The sequence below is a fragment of the Meles meles genome, chromosome 9 (genome assembly GCF_922984935.1).
Source record: "Meles meles chromosome 9, mMelMel3.1 paternal haplotype, whole genome shotgun sequence".
Classification (NCBI taxonomy): domain Eukaryota; kingdom Metazoa; phylum Chordata; class Mammalia; order Carnivora; family Mustelidae; genus Meles; species Meles meles.
Genome location: NC_060074.1, coordinates 38,672,234 through 38,687,274, shown reverse-complemented (window position 1 = coordinate 38,687,274; position 15,041 = coordinate 38,672,234). Strand labels below are relative to the sequence as shown.

General features: G+C 41.5%; 1 protein-coding gene across 20 annotated transcripts in view; it reads left to right on the top strand.

The window, feature by feature from the left end:
• TRIP12 (thyroid hormone receptor interactor 12) overlaps nt 1-14,675 on the top strand; it is a 145,510-nt gene extending 130,835 nt beyond the window's left edge. For all 20 annotated transcript variants that reach the window (XM_046018000.1, XM_046018004.1, XM_046018012.1 and 17 more), the window contains 8 exons: nt 806-920; nt 1,224-1,378; nt 2,090-2,254; nt 5,429-5,593; nt 7,327-7,440; nt 9,209-9,303; nt 10,002-10,105; nt 10,782-14,675. In XM_046018000.1, the coding sequence (XP_045873956.1) occupies nt 806-920; nt 1,224-1,378; nt 2,090-2,254; nt 5,429-5,593; nt 7,327-7,440; nt 9,209-9,303; nt 10,002-10,105; nt 10,782-10,978 (1,110 nt within the window). In that variant the 3' untranslated portion in view covers nt 10,979-14,675. The remainder of the gene's footprint in view (nt 1-805; nt 921-1,223; nt 1,379-2,089; nt 2,255-5,428; nt 5,594-7,326; nt 7,441-9,208; nt 9,304-10,001; nt 10,106-10,781) is intronic.
• Nucleotides 14,676-15,041: the final 366 nt, after the last annotated feature.

Sequence of the window (15,041 nt, the reverse complement as noted above, 5' to 3'; positions counted from 1 at the left end):
ACGGGATGCCTCTCATGGAGTGCGGCTTTTCATTCAAAGCTGTACAGTCACGTCCAGGATGGTTTTAAAATACCAGTGCCCAGGCTCTAAACCACACCTATAAAGCGAGAATCGGGACATGCTCACCATCTCCATGCAAAAATACTGATAAAGCTCTCAGGAGTTTCAAGGGCCCCAGGGGGCTTGAGAAGCATGGACGTACTCTCTGAGGCTAAGTTAGCCCGGTGGGTGCTGGCATGGGTCTGACCTTCCCTGGGCCCTGTGTTCTGCAGCAAAGCAGTGTTCAGTGGCTGCTGTGTGTCCAGGCACTCTTGAGGGTACAGAGGTGAACTAAAGTAGCCCTTGAGGGAGAAATGGAAACACATAATGAAACTGTGGCAATGTGAGGTGATGTGAGAAGTCGCTGAACAAAGAAAAAAGAGCAGAGTCCTTGGGCTGAAGAGGAGGCTTCTCTTGAGGAGACGACATTTGAGTTGGTTACAGCTCACCCAAGAAGGCTCTGGAAGGAGATCATCCTCAGACAAAGCCTTCTTATTCGCCAGGGGTGTGAGAGCTATGGCAGTGCTGTTGTCAGTGTTGAAGCCCGCAGCACACAGTGCGAGTGTGAGAGTCCTGGGCAGTAACAGAGGGTGGCTCGTTCTTGTTCCGGGGGATCAGGGCTGAAGGAGCCCGGTCAGGACAGTTGGGGAAATGATGCATGAAATAAACAGTTGCTGCTAGTATCCATATTGCGAAGAGGTTGGCCCAAGAAAAAGGCAGCGTAAAGTCTGAAAATTTGAAATTGTTCTGCCTTTTTTTTTTGTAGGTTGGTACAGGTCTCGGGCCTACACTGGAGTTTTATGCACTTGTATCTCAGGAACTACAGAGAGCTGACTTGGGTCTCTGGAGAGGTGAAGAAGTGACTCTTAGCAATCCAAAAGGTAATATTAATGTGTGAGGTCGTCAGTTTGTGCTTCTCACATGAGGTAAAAGGGCCTTTATAATTCATTAAATAGATTTACTTTCTAGTAGAGGGCCATGGTCTCTGACCTTCATTCAATTTTTTAGCCTTTGTTTTCTCTTTTATCAAATTAGGGAGAACCTTCCAGCTTTAGAGAGTTCATTCCATGATCTGATTTTGAGAATACTGAATTTCTTAGATATTCTTAGTTATCAGGTTTTGTCCTGTCTTGTTTTGTTTTCGGAAATAGCATCTCAAGTTTTGTGGCTTGCTCATTTCATAGGAAGCCAAGAAGGGACCAAGTATATTCAAAACCTCCAGGGCCTGTTTGCGCTTCCCTTTGGTAGGACGGCTAAGCCAGCTCACATCGCAAAGGTTAAGATGAAGTTTCGCTTCTTAGGAAAATTAATGGCCAAGGCTATCATGGATTTCAGATTGGTAAGTTGGGATTATTTGCTTGTCTACATTTTTCTGTGTCTATGTACTCTGAGAGAGTATCTCAGTCCCCTGCACTTCATGCTGGGTTTTAAAACAGTGTGTCACAGACTTTAATGGGCATATGACTTACATGGAGATTTCTGTTTAAAAACACTAATTCGGGACCATTATCTGAGATACTTGGTCAGTATGTAGAAGACATTTTCTTTCATCCATTGTCAGGTTTCCAAGCTGACAGTTTTGTCTTGCCTGCAGAATGGGCTGTTAACCAGTTATTTTAGAAGTTACATTTTTTCCAGTTTTAATTAGTTGGTTCTTTTTAACCTCTTTTCCCCCCAGATGTGCAGTAATGCAGACTACAGTGGAATTTAGTTTATTCCACCCCAAATAGATTAAGATTCCTGTAAACAGTCTTAGTTTGGAGGCCCTTATGGAGAATATATGTCCATCATTGAAAGATAACCTTTTTAGGGTCACTGTTTAAATAGGATTCTTTGGTGTACTAAATTTTTCACAATATCAGGGCCCCAAATTGGGTTTAAATGGGAACAGTTGTGTGTAATGAGAGAATCAGTTCGGAAATGTGGTTTTTTAGAGGGGTGAATTATTACTCAACATTTATAAATGATCTCTTAGAGTGTCAGTTACAGAACTGAGGCAGTTCTAGAAGCTTCACGTGACTGTTAGAATATTTTGTATACTTCCTTTCAGGTGGACCTTCCCCTTGGCTTACCCTTTTATAAGTGGATGCTGAGGCAGGAAACTTCACTGACATCACATGATTTGTTTGACATTGACCCAGTTGTAGCCAGATCAGTGTATCACCTAGAAGACATTGTCAGACAGAAGAAAAGACTTGAACAAGATAAATCCCAGGTAAGCTTAGAAGATGAGGAAATGGTCAAGTGGATCCGTTTCTACTGTTGCAAGATGAGGTCTTCATTAAATGGTTTCTATTTGACCCAGTTACTATTTTACGTTATTTTACTTATTTTATTTTAGAAGAGTTTCAGTTTTTTTATTAGATTAACTGAAACGATTTCACAGTGAGTAAGATGACCTATAAAAACAGCAGGTGATAACAGCTTGATTAACAAATAAATGAAAAACACTCCTGACTTGAACCCATAAGGCTCTTACTTATTAAATTTTAGGTGGGCGTTATGTGTCTGGGCAGATACTGTATCATACTGAATTTCTTTGGTAAGCATTTGAACCAATGAAAACTATTCTCAGGACAGATTGTTTTTCCAGAAAGGTAGCTTAATTTAGGAACAGTCCATCTGTTTATAGAAAGATCAGGAAAATAGTTTTAAGGGGTGTGGTAGGTGTCCACTATTTCTTAGTAACATCTGTTGAGGCTTCTTTATTAGAGTGGGTAATCTTGAGCTTTATATCATTAATGTATATTCTTTACATATTAATAAGAGAGTAAAAATTATTTGACCCAATCTGAAATTAATAGTAGGTTCTGTATCAGGCAGAAGAAGACAAAGTTATATTTAAAAAATAGCGGCATAGAGTCAGCTATATTTGGGCAGGCAACGTGGACCAGTGTTAAATCAACTCCGATTTTATAAATTGTGTAAAGTAAGAATAGAGCAGATTTTGTAGGGAAAGTGTCACATCTGATAAACTGGAGAAGAGCTGTCGACAGATGAGAATTTTAAAATGCCTTATCAGGGAAGAAGGTGATTTGTAAGGGAATTAATTTTATCCTCCTTATTAATTGTGATTTTTGGAAAAATCAGTTTATTGACAGCAACTAGCATTTTAAAGAGGCCAAGTCCATCTTTTCCATAGAAGATATTTTGTCTTAATATTTTTTAGAATCAGTTTTATGCTTACTGACTTTATAAATTTTATTTCTTTAATTTTTTAAAAAATATTTTTAATTTATTTATTTGATAGAGATCACAAGTGGGCAGAGAGGCAGGCAGAGAGAGAGGGTGAAGCAGGCTCCTTGCTGAGCAGAGAGCCTGATGCGGGGCTCCATCCCAGGACTCAGAGATCATGACCTGAGCTGAAGACAGAGGCTTAACCCACTGAGCAACCCAGGCGCTCCCAACTTTGTAAATTTTAAAAATGAATGCAATCTTATTTGGAATCACCTCTTAGGGAAATGGTGGCCCCCAAAAAAGGAAGGAAAGGAAATAAAACAGCACTGTTCCACGTGCCGTATGTATATTAATTCATTTAATCCACAACACGCGTCAAAGACGTAGGTGTTTTGTTATTCTTCTTTTGCTCATGAGATACTCAGGGCAGATAGGTTCAGTAACTGGCCAAGGTCATGGATCCAGAGTGTGGGAGGAGAGCTGGAACTCGTATGCGAGTTCTGCAGCCTTCTCTCTCACACACCTTGCAACATGCCACCGTTCTCTTCAACTCTTTTTTGAGATTTGTTTACAAATCTTAAATCTTTATTTTTGATGTTGTGAATTTAAAAGTATAAAATGCATAGCACAGAAACCACATTCCGTGGAAACTGCTGTACTGTATTAACCAGTTTTCATCTAGTGCCTGAGGAATGGTGGTATGTGGTATTCTGGAGCCCCTCACCTCATTGTTTATGAAGTATACAGATGGAGCAAACTTGGTAGTGTAAATTCTTAAAAGATACATGGGAAATGGGCTGAAGCTTACTAGCTCTTGATGTAATGTAAAGTCTGGAGAAATGAACAGTGAATTCCTTTTAAATATCTCAGGGACCCTATATATTCTAGATTCCTCTCAGTGATAGCATTTTGTAATGCAGACCTTTATAAATAAGTTGTTCCCTAAGTAGCTGTGGAAGAAGAGACTTTCGTTAGGATAGCAGTGACCACCTTGATCTGTGTGAGAGGTGGGGGGCAGTTTTGAGAGCTTTCCAGGAGGAGAACATTTGAGAGATGTTAATGTAACTAGATTACTATCTAGTCTTTCTGAGAAATACCTTAAACCTAAAATGAAAGGCCTTCCTTCTGGTCTCCATCAAATGATTCACCTGCCGCTAAGGAGAGACCTAAACATAGGCTTTTACAGGGAAGGACAGATTAAGATTATACCTTAATCTTAGTGTTGTCTCCTCTTCTGCATTCTGAATTAATCTGGATGGCTTTCATTTTCTTCTTAAAAATGACTAATTTTAAATCAGAACTTCCTAGGTTTTTTTAGTTTAAATGACTAATTTCTTGCACCTGGACTGTTCATCCACTGGGAATTTCATACTTGGAGGTATTTCCAATTTGGAAAGCCATTTCGCTCTCTTTCTCCTGTACCATGTACCTTCATTTTCAGGTAGTAGTTGCAGTTTTGCATGTTGGTTTCTAATCTAAAGAAATGTGTAAGTCTTAAATATGTGTAAGCATTTAAAAAAATAAATAATACAAACTGCTTTTAACATTTGTCTTTAGAGTATAACTCGAGGGCTCTTTTGGAACCTTTCTTCACCGCAGCATTATTGTGTGGATACAGATCTGTTGTCACAGTCCTGAAGTCCTGAAGTCATAGGATGAGAAATCTCCAGGGTGTCCCTTAGTTTTGAGCTTTTCAGCGGGGGGGGGGGGGGGGGGGGGATAAAAGTTAATTACCATTCCTTAGATAGTGTGCTATTTGTATTTACTCAAGTAATCATTCTTTGTATTTACGGTTTCCTGTCTAAGGAATGGCAATTAACTATGTGTATAATTGGATTCATGAAGATTAATACAGAACTTAGGAAAAGTTTGTTTGGCTCTGTAACCACTCTCATATGGACCATCATGTAAGCAATTATGACTTTTTGTGAAATCCGATTTGAAATGTTGATCACGTTGACTGACATCTCATTTTGAAGGGGCAGTTAAGTGAGCTTATTTTTCCCCAAATAAAAATAGTTGGATTCTGAAATGCTTGAGATTATTTCCTTTGGGATCTGTGGCTTGTTCATGTGTAGATGACAACACAAAAAGAAGTCCTATAAGAGCAGAAGGAGCCCTTAAAATGTATTAGAGTATCTTTTGTCTTATAAACACAGACACAGAACCAACTGAATGACGGTGCCTGACATCTCTCATCCCCCCTTTTCAGACCAAAGAGAGTCTACAATATGCATTAGAAACCCTGACTATGAATGGCTGCTCAGTTGAAGATCTAGGATTGGATTTCACTCTGCCAGGGTTTCCCAACATCGAACTGAAGAAAGGAGGAAAGGATATACCGGTCACCATTCACAACTTAGAGGAGTATCTAAGAGTACGTAGTCGCGGCGGCCTTCCAGGGGAAGGCCAGCATGGGGACGCGGGGCTTCCTGTTGACACTGCTCTAGGGGAGAGGGATGCTGCCTGTCCAGCCCAGTGAAACCCTTGGCACCCAAGGTCACTGCATCAATCCATTTCTTCAGGCTTTAGCATCTGTCTGTGCTTGAGAGAACATGTTGGATAATTCATGATCCTCATGTGACCTCAGATTTGCTGTCCTCGAGCTTGAATACCAATAACATCACCTTGTCTTCATTTAAAAGAAATCAGTGAAAAGGAGCTATCACTTGTGTTCTTGCTAAACTGCATTTTGTCTTTCTATCAAAGTGGCTAACTTGATAGAATTAACACACACACACACGTATGTTTATGGGGTAGCAAAGACTTTGAGATAGTTCATGGTTCTTAACTATATTTGCTAAATTAAGGGAAAATTATTTTGTATTGAAAAGAAATTCTATTTTAAGATAACTTGAATAGATCTTTATTAGTACCTTTAAAAAATTTTTCTTTTGGTTTTTTTCTGACCTCGAGTGGGAAGAGCTTTGGGTTCAAGATCGAATATCAACTACACCCAAACTTGGGTTTTTTAGCAACCTACAGTGGGATTTTGGGTAGAACCTTGGAAACATGTTGGCTCTGGTTTTCTTCATCTGCTAGAGAAGGAGAGTAGATCGCAGAGGTCTTCAGACATTGTTTAGTGTCCCCGACAGTTCTGTGACTGACAGACACCCCCTTCAGTATTCAGAACACTGTCTGCTTTTACTACCTGCTTTTTTCCTTGAGAAAGCTGACCGTTTAGCCTACTGGCAAATGACCAGGTGAAGGTTCTCTGAAAATAATTTGTAATAATGCTTGTGTTTTTGTTTTTATTTTTATCTGAACATGTTCTGTATTTCTTGAACCCAGTGGGTTAGCCGGAGTCACTGATGACTAGATAATGTTGGACCGATAGCAGGAGCTTTCTGTTACTTTTCAACTTCCCGGGACTGCATTTGCACAGTTGGCCCTTTGCTAAGTGAAGTGGAAGGGTTGGCTTCTAAGAACTTAATCAGGATTTAGATATAAAATTTTCACACTAAAAATTCAAAACACTTAATAGTTGGTAATTGTGAATCTTGAAACATCAGCTTTACTTCTAAATAACATTTTATCCTTTTGGGACACTCTCATCTGTTTCTCATCTGGAAAGGTACTGTTCTGTGCCATTGGGTTTTTACATAAAGGAATTTTTAAAAACACACTAAATATAAATGCTTATGGGTTGGTTTTGTTTGGTTGGTTGGTGGTGGTTGTTGCCGCCTTACATTTTCTTTTTTTTTTAAGATTTTATTTATTTATTTGACAGAGTTCACAAGTAGGCAGAGAGGCAGGCAGAGAGAGAAGGGAAAGCAGGCTCCCCATCTAGCAGAGAGCCCGATGTGGGGCTCAATTCCCAGGACCCTGGGATCATGACCTGAGCCGAAGGGAGGTCTGAGCCACCCAGGTGCCCCCGCCTTACATTTTCTTATTGGGCAGGTCCCCAGTTAGAAGTTGACCTGAGTGATCTTTTATGCAGTTTTCTGAGAGGTATTTTAGAGACTTTAATGACTTGTATTTTGTTTCCTATTTTTTGTTACTGTTTTTCTAAGTGATTAGGAAGGATGTTTCACTGTACTTTGCCACATATTGAGTAGGAAAGAGAAATGAAATCTTGTCAGGGTTTCTAAAAGACCTTTCTTTTTGCAGCTGGTTATATTCTGGGCACTAAATGAAGGCGTTTCCAGGCAATTCGATTCCTTCAGAGATGGATTTGAATCCGTCTTCCCACTTAGTCATCTTCAGTACTTCTACCCGGAAGAAGTAAGTAGCTTATGTCTCAAAGAAGGAACAGCTCGTCACTCCATGTGTACCTGTAGTTATCTTAGTGGGCTGTCTCTGTGCCGTCTAGCCAAAGGTTGTTGCAAACAACCACAACAACAAAAACCAAGCAGGGATGGGAGTTGTGGGAGGTTTGGGAAAGATCATTTCCTGAGCAAAGAGCCTTAAATACAAAATATAGTAGAATATAAATGTAACATTTGTTCTATATAAATACTAAATATAACTTAACTCTTAGAGAGTGGGGTCTGTGAGTGATTGGTGAGCACATAGCCTCGTTATCACCTGACCCTGGATGGGGTGGGATGCAGGTGTCTGGGGCATTGGGCCTGGCGGGAAGGGGCCTGGGTCCACAGTGGTGAACACAGAGGAGGGGGCCCTTTTTTTTTTTTTAACCTAAACTTCCTGGATTAGGCGAGACATTGCTTTATGATTGGAGTCAGTCCTTAAAGTTTTAAGGGAGTGTTGCAGATGCTGTTGAGAAGGGGGACATGAGCCTGTGTGCAGTTTTCCAGCCTTCTTAAGTGCAACAAGAGTGAAAAACTACTCGCTAGTGAGGAGCTGGCATAGGAAGGAGTGAAAGTTTGGAATCCCTTTTGTTTATTATTTGAGCGGTAACTTTAGAATACATGCCTGTTACTGGCTAAATCCAGCTTTCTTTGAATGTATTCATTCATTCATTGTAATCTCCATTACGGTTTTTATGTCCACTCCGATTTGCCACTGACTGAAGCAGGTGGTGTACCTGGCGCTTTGAGGTACTGAATGTCACCTGGAATTGAAAGCAGCAGGCGTTGCTCCTGGAATTTGAATTCTGGTCCCCACCACTTAACCTTCTGACCTTATCTAGGTTATTGTATCTGATCTGCCTGCCTCATCCATGAATTGCGATAACCTCTGTGTTACTGAACAGGATGCATTAAGTACCTTAAAAGTGGGTTACATACAGTAGACACTAAATTTGATATGCCCTGAATTGGATTTTCTCAAAGTACTCAGTCATTCTGTAGATGGGCAGTTAACTAGAGAAAAGGTGGTTTAATTTGAAGCTGATGTTAGATTTTCCAGGCAGATACGAGCGCTTGTTTGCTTTCTCATGTTCCCCTGTGATGGCTAGCTTGGTCCCCGTGCCGCCCCAGCCACCATCTGGCTGCCATCTGCCTCTCTTTACAGTAAAGAGTGGGAAAGCTGCCCATTTGCTGTCTCCATTCAGCTTGCTTCTCCCACTTCTCTCTCCAGCTCAGTAGTCTGTGTCTTAGCTTCCTTCATGTATACCCTTGGATTTCTAGAAGATAGGATTTATGAACTCTCCGTGGCTAGAAGTAGATTATCAAGGGAAAGCCTCTAAAAACATGAGAAGAGTCAGGAAACCTTAAACCAAGGGTTTGTCCCAGATTATCAAGGGAAAGCCTCTAAAAACATGAGAAGAGTCAGGAAACCTTAAACCAAGGGTTTGTCCCAGGTTTGTCCCAGGTTCTGTTGGCAATTAAAGATTTCTCTAGGCCCCAGTCTTTGCATGGGGGCGGAGGGCTTCTTCCTGCAGCTGGAGAGGAGACTGATTTCATAAGTGCAGTAGAAGAGCACATCGGACAAAAAGAGGTTCTCAGCAGAACTTTTTGATGCTGAAAATGATACTCTCCTTTGGCACGTGTAGACCTGTATTCTATTGGCATACCACAAAACATGCCTGTGAGTTTCACTCTGTTATGCAGCTGTGTCTTGAGTAATTTGTTGTTGTGTGAACACGCAGTTGGATCAGCTCTTGTGCGGCAGCAAGGCAGACACGTGGGATGCAAAGACACTGATGGAATGCTGCAGGCCAGATCACGGTTATACTCACGACAGGTAAGTAGTGGGGTCGGCAGGGTTTTCATTTGATGGTCAAGAGTGGGTGGTGTGTGCGTGTATATGTATACATCATAAACATTTAAAAATCTGTCTACCTATTTTATTAAAAAAATTTTTTTAAACATTTATTTATTTGAGAGAGCATGGGCACAAGTGAGGAGAGGGATAGAGGGAGAAATAGACTCCCCACGGAGCAGAGATCCTCATGAGGGGCTCAGTCCTAGGACCCTGAGATCATGACCTGAGCCAAAGGCAGATGCTTAACCCACTGAGCCGTCCCGGCACCCTAAATTTGTCTACGTATTTTAAAGGAGACTTTTCTGATATTTTGGCCTTGTTTCTGTTAAGACCTTAGGACCCATAGATTCTTTATCAAGCATTTCTGTAAATATGAACAGGGTGGGGGAGGGGAGAGGACAGGTCTCACCCCGTAACCCATTTTTCTGTGTAGTAAAACGGAGACATCTGTACAGTCCCTGACAAGTCTTAACTTGTTAGAGTAATCCTGCCATTTGAATTCTAGCTGTGACAACAGAAACCAGTTGGATTTCAGAGTGTACTGGAATGTGAATTCATACGTAGTGGTAGTTAAGTTTTTACAGTATGTAGCTAATTGTGAGGGTCTGCATTGTGGGGTGATTCAAAACTGTATTTTAATATGATGCAATAATTGTGGTTATTTATTTCTGTTGTAGTCGGGCTGTGAAGTTCTTGTTTGAGATTCTCAGTAGTTTTGATAATGAGCAGCAGAGGTTATTTCTCCAGTTTGTGACAGGTAGCCCAAGATTGCCTGTTGGAGGTGGGTATGCCTTTGCTCGGTGGGTAAATGGGTGTGCCAGCCAGTCAGACACTTCAGTACCACAGCAGGAGATTCTGTAGTTGACTGCAGGGCCTTAGTTATAACACTGTAATGCTTCTAAGTGTTCACTCTGTTTCACAATGTATAAGAGCTTTCACCTCAGGGACGTTCATAGGGATGGTCTCTTAAACACATTGAAGTAGGATTGTTAATGAACACATAATGCTACTTTTCCAGATAAAATTCAGATCCTCAGGCCATTTGAATTAGAAACTCTTAGAGGAGAATGCTTTGCAGAGTCTACTTTGCTAGAAGTAAGTCACTCCTAATAGGAGTTGAATTGGTATTCTGTTTTAAAAGTCAGAAAGCCAAAGGAACTGTTTGCCTCCATATTCTACACGGGCTTGTTATGGTAAATAAAGCAGATACCAGTTACCTTACACTAAACGTGTATCAAATGTGTAGATTTAATTGCTAAGCAAGAAAGAACACCTGTGTGTGTGCTGACCCCATGCAACAAGGCGGTGCGACGTTTCCTGGTAGTGATAGCGGGAGAAGGTGTGTTTGGGATTCCAGACTGATTCTTCTGGATGAGAAAATGTTCTCCTCTGAGTTGGCCATTTGCATCCTACAAACTTGCTAAGTTCCTTGGTCTTTCTTCCTTCCCTTTCGTCAGGCTTCCGGAGTCTGAATCCACCTTTGACAATTGTCCGGAAGACATTCGAATCAACAGAAAACCCCGATGACTTCTTGCCCTCTGTCATGACTTGTGTGAACTATCTTAAGTTGCCGGACTACTCGAGCATTGAGATAATGCGTGAGAAACTGTTGATCGCAGCGAGAGAAGGGCAGCAGTCGTTCCATCTTTCCTGATCACAACGAGAAATGCAGTGTCTGCCTGTTACAGCAAAAGAAAAAAATCATGATTTCTTTTCTAAATGTATCACCTGAGTCAAGGAAACATGTTACGCCTTCTTGTTGTAGGAAAAACGGCTTGCAGATTATACAAGAGACACTTGGTTGATATTCATTAATGGCCCCATGGACTTAAAAGTGATCAGGCCCTAAAACGTTGTTGTGATGAGGGTTCTTTAGCAAGTTCTTGTTTAAATTATCATTTATTTGATGAGTGAAGTTTTTAACTTGCTTTGCTGTGTGAAATTTAAAAAAAGGGATGTTTTTCCAGGCTGAAACAATAAATGTCGCTGTGCAGTTTAACTCCGGGTGTGTGTGTCCATCGAGCCAAGTCTGCACTTTTGTCTCCTTCAAGGACACCTCTGGTACATAAGGACAGACAGAAATTCAAGCTCACGTGTCTTTGACAGATGCGGGCTCGTAGGTTAGCTGTCCGTGCCCACCACTGCCCCGATTGCGCTCCTGGAGTCACGTGTTGTCTGCGGCCCCCGTGGTTCTTCCGCATACAGCGCTCAAGGCGGCCCCATTTCCGTCAGCCATGGGCTTCTGTTCTGTGATCTCTCCCTAATTAAGATAGTTTAAAACTCATTGAATGGAAATATATTGTCGATATAATTCAGCCTTTGTAGCCAGGTAGACTTTTCTCATAGCTTAGTTTGAATCTAGCTGTAGGGCACTGCTGCCCTTTCCCCAGTGACACACAGGACCGTTGACACCGTGACTCTGGTGACCACAGCAGCCTCTGGGCTGAGGCCGGGAAAGCTCACTCATTTCCTCTGTGTAGGTTCAAAAGTCTGCAGCTCGGGCTGGCCGGGATCTATTACTCTCAGACCAGAGCATTTTGAATTGATGTAACATTTTCAAGAAAATTGGCAGTTTTCAGCCCCTGTTGGAGTAAAGGAATTTTCCCCCCTTGTTCTGAGTTTTTGTTCAGAGTCGTCTTCTTTCCACACTTCCCCCACACCCCCGTGCTAACTTGGGACAGAGTTAAGCCTTTGTCTCAGCACCAATAAAAGCACCTGTAAGCAATGATCTGCCCAGTTGTTTCACGTGCTCATTTCCCAGATCTACAACAATCCATCAGGTTACTGTTTTCACCTGGAAATAAAGTTTGCTTCACCTTTTTGTTTTTAGTTCTGTGCCGTATGCATAACTTCCCATTGTGTAGATGTATTTCAGTGCAAGCAAATCATCACATCTCCCTGAGTCGCATCATGCCTGATGTCGCTATTCAAAGAATTTACAGTAGTAACTTGGAAGAACATAAAACATGGAAAGAAAACAGGAGGAGATTCTTTCCTTCCTAAGCCTGTTGCATAAATTCGAGGGAATTTTCATAATTCATCTTTTTGGAAATGAGAGATGAGGTCATTGTTTTTGGTGGTTTTTTTTTTTAATTGAACTTCAAGAAATCAATTCTCTCTTGTTTTACAGACTGTTCCAAAGTCTGTCTTAATTGGTGTAGAAACCCCTTTGTTTCCCATCCCTCCAATGAAGAGAAACTTAGTGGCTTGTTTCATTTTTGATGATTTTGTCATTTTACACTTAAATGGCCTTACATGGAGCCTCCCCCCTCCTCACCGAGAACTTGGGCGGCGACTCCCCTCTAAGTGTGGTGGAGCCGTCAGAGCAGCTCAGGGGGGCTCTGGCAAGTGAGCAGCTCCACCATGACCCCCAAGAAGGGAGTCGTGTTTCTGCAGTTCGGGCATTGACGGCCAAGGAGCCGAGCGGTGCAGTCAAGGGACATTTGTGTTAAAGAATGAGCCGATTTGTTGGAACTATTCTGATACCTTTTTACAAACTAAACACAAAGATTTTTGTGTGAACATAGCATTTTGCTCCTCATTTTTTCTAAGCGTTCTGTTGTTATAATTTAGACCTGTATAAACAAAGCAATGTTTCCTACAAAATATCTGTATCTGACATTTTATCCATAAGGTGGCCATTGGCAGCTACGGCCTCGTTAATGTCCCACATCAACCAATACATTGGATGGTTTTGAATCAAACTCTGGTTGTTGCAAAGTCAGTAGTTCGCCTGTTTAAGTGCTTGTAGTCTTTAGTTCCTCCTTCACATGTGGGATCCCTTGTTAATTAAGGGCAGGAAGACTCTTCCCATTTTAAAGCAATCTCTCTAGGCAGAGGCCTTAATCTTGCATCGTAGGGAAGAAAGTGTGTACTTCATTTGCTATTATTACAGTTTTGCCTTAAATTTATTTGCTTAGTAATCCTACCAACAAGCACTGATTTCTGAGGATGCTTTATATACCTAGACGGTTGGGTAGTGACAGAGACTTTTTTGTCCTTTAACTTGCTGTGGTGGTGTTTACACAGGTAGCTGATCTGATCCACTTTGTATATGAGAACATATTTTTAACTATTTTGCTTTAAGAAGGAAGAGGTAATTAAATGTAATCTCTTCATCCCAGCCCCTGCACAGTGAATTGTGAGTTCTAAGTAGTCTCATCAGGAACACACATGGAGAGAGTTCTAGATGCCTTAGCCCAACCCATCAGAAAACTTGCACACAGCTACTCATTTTAAGGACACAGGCTTCTCTCTTCCAGTGCTTCGACTCTGGTTTCTGCATTTGTAGTGAAAAACTTTCTTTGACTTCGACATTCTGTAAAGAAGGTAGTCTCCCTCAAGCCTCTGTTACCTGTTTCCGTGACTCGGGGACAGGGCATGAAAGAGGGTGGGGCAGCTGACTGACTAGACACTTCCAGGTCTGGAGCTAAGAGCTGTATGGTGTCCTGTGCAGAAAGGCCATAAGACTGAGGGAGAGGCCCCAGCATCCGAGTCCCAGAAATTAGGTCCGACTTCTGATGTAACACAGGAATAGCCAGCCAGCGAATTCTATGTGTGTCTTCCCTCTGGTTGATTCGCCATCTGCTGAGGCTATGCTCCCAATTCCTGTCAGTGCTTAGAAACTCAGGAAATGGGAACGACCCTGATATTCCAGGAAAGTTGTAACAAGAGAGCAGACTTGCAGGGGAAAGACCTAAGCATGCATTCAGAAGCCAAATCTTTGTGTGGGATTCTGGGTGCCATTGTTCCTTCTCCATTAGCAAAGATTTACTTCCCTTATCTTCTTAGGCTTTGGTTTTTTGACCCATTTCATTTTCCCTACTGTAATGAGAACGTTTGTTGTTTGGAAATGTCATGCTCTGTATTTCTAATTCTCAGAAATGCTTCTGTATGAGTCTTAGGTTTGATGTTGCCATAGTTGGCCTACCCAGCAAAGGATAACCTAGTGACAGATCACTGAAAATGCTTCCTCTGTTACCTCAAAAGAAAAATCCAGACAAAAGATAGCAGTTATATTTATAGAAAACGGAGGATTGGCTGTTTTCCAAGTACTTCAAGTTATTGCAAGAAAAGTTCTTAAACTCTGAAGACTTGTTCTGCATAAAGGAGACATTCTTTACTAATGGAAGAGGTGGTTTTATTTTTACAACAAGCCTACTCATCTTACCAAACCTATAACCAATTGCTGATCTCCTGTGTAAAGCCTTTTTTTTCCTCTTCTCTGAAACAGTGGTTTATATGAACTGTTGGAATAATGGAACCTCAGACTACAGATGTGTATGTAAAATTGGATAAATGCACTGACTTCCTTCTCCCTGAATATATTTTTAATAAACAGCATTATCCTACATGGTCAGTTTTATTAAATTATGGACAACCAGAGGGTTCTTCTGAGAAGTGGTATGCTTGTATGGGTGGCTTTTGGCAAGCTTCCTGTAGTGGTAAGTAACAGTAGTAATCTTAGCCTTCTCTGGAAGCAGATTGTGGAGGAAAACAAATATATTCAGGGATGTGACCCTGGTGCTCGCTCGTTGGTGGTGAGGGTTAACACCCTCAGATTATCCTGGGCTGTGGGGAAGCAGTACCTTTGGGATGGGGAGATTCCTGGCAGTGTACACAGACCGTAGAGCCCCCTAGTGGGGACACCATGACATCACAGTTCTAGGCTTTCAGGACTGGCTGCCCTGCCCTTGACAAATGTCCGGGTCAGTATA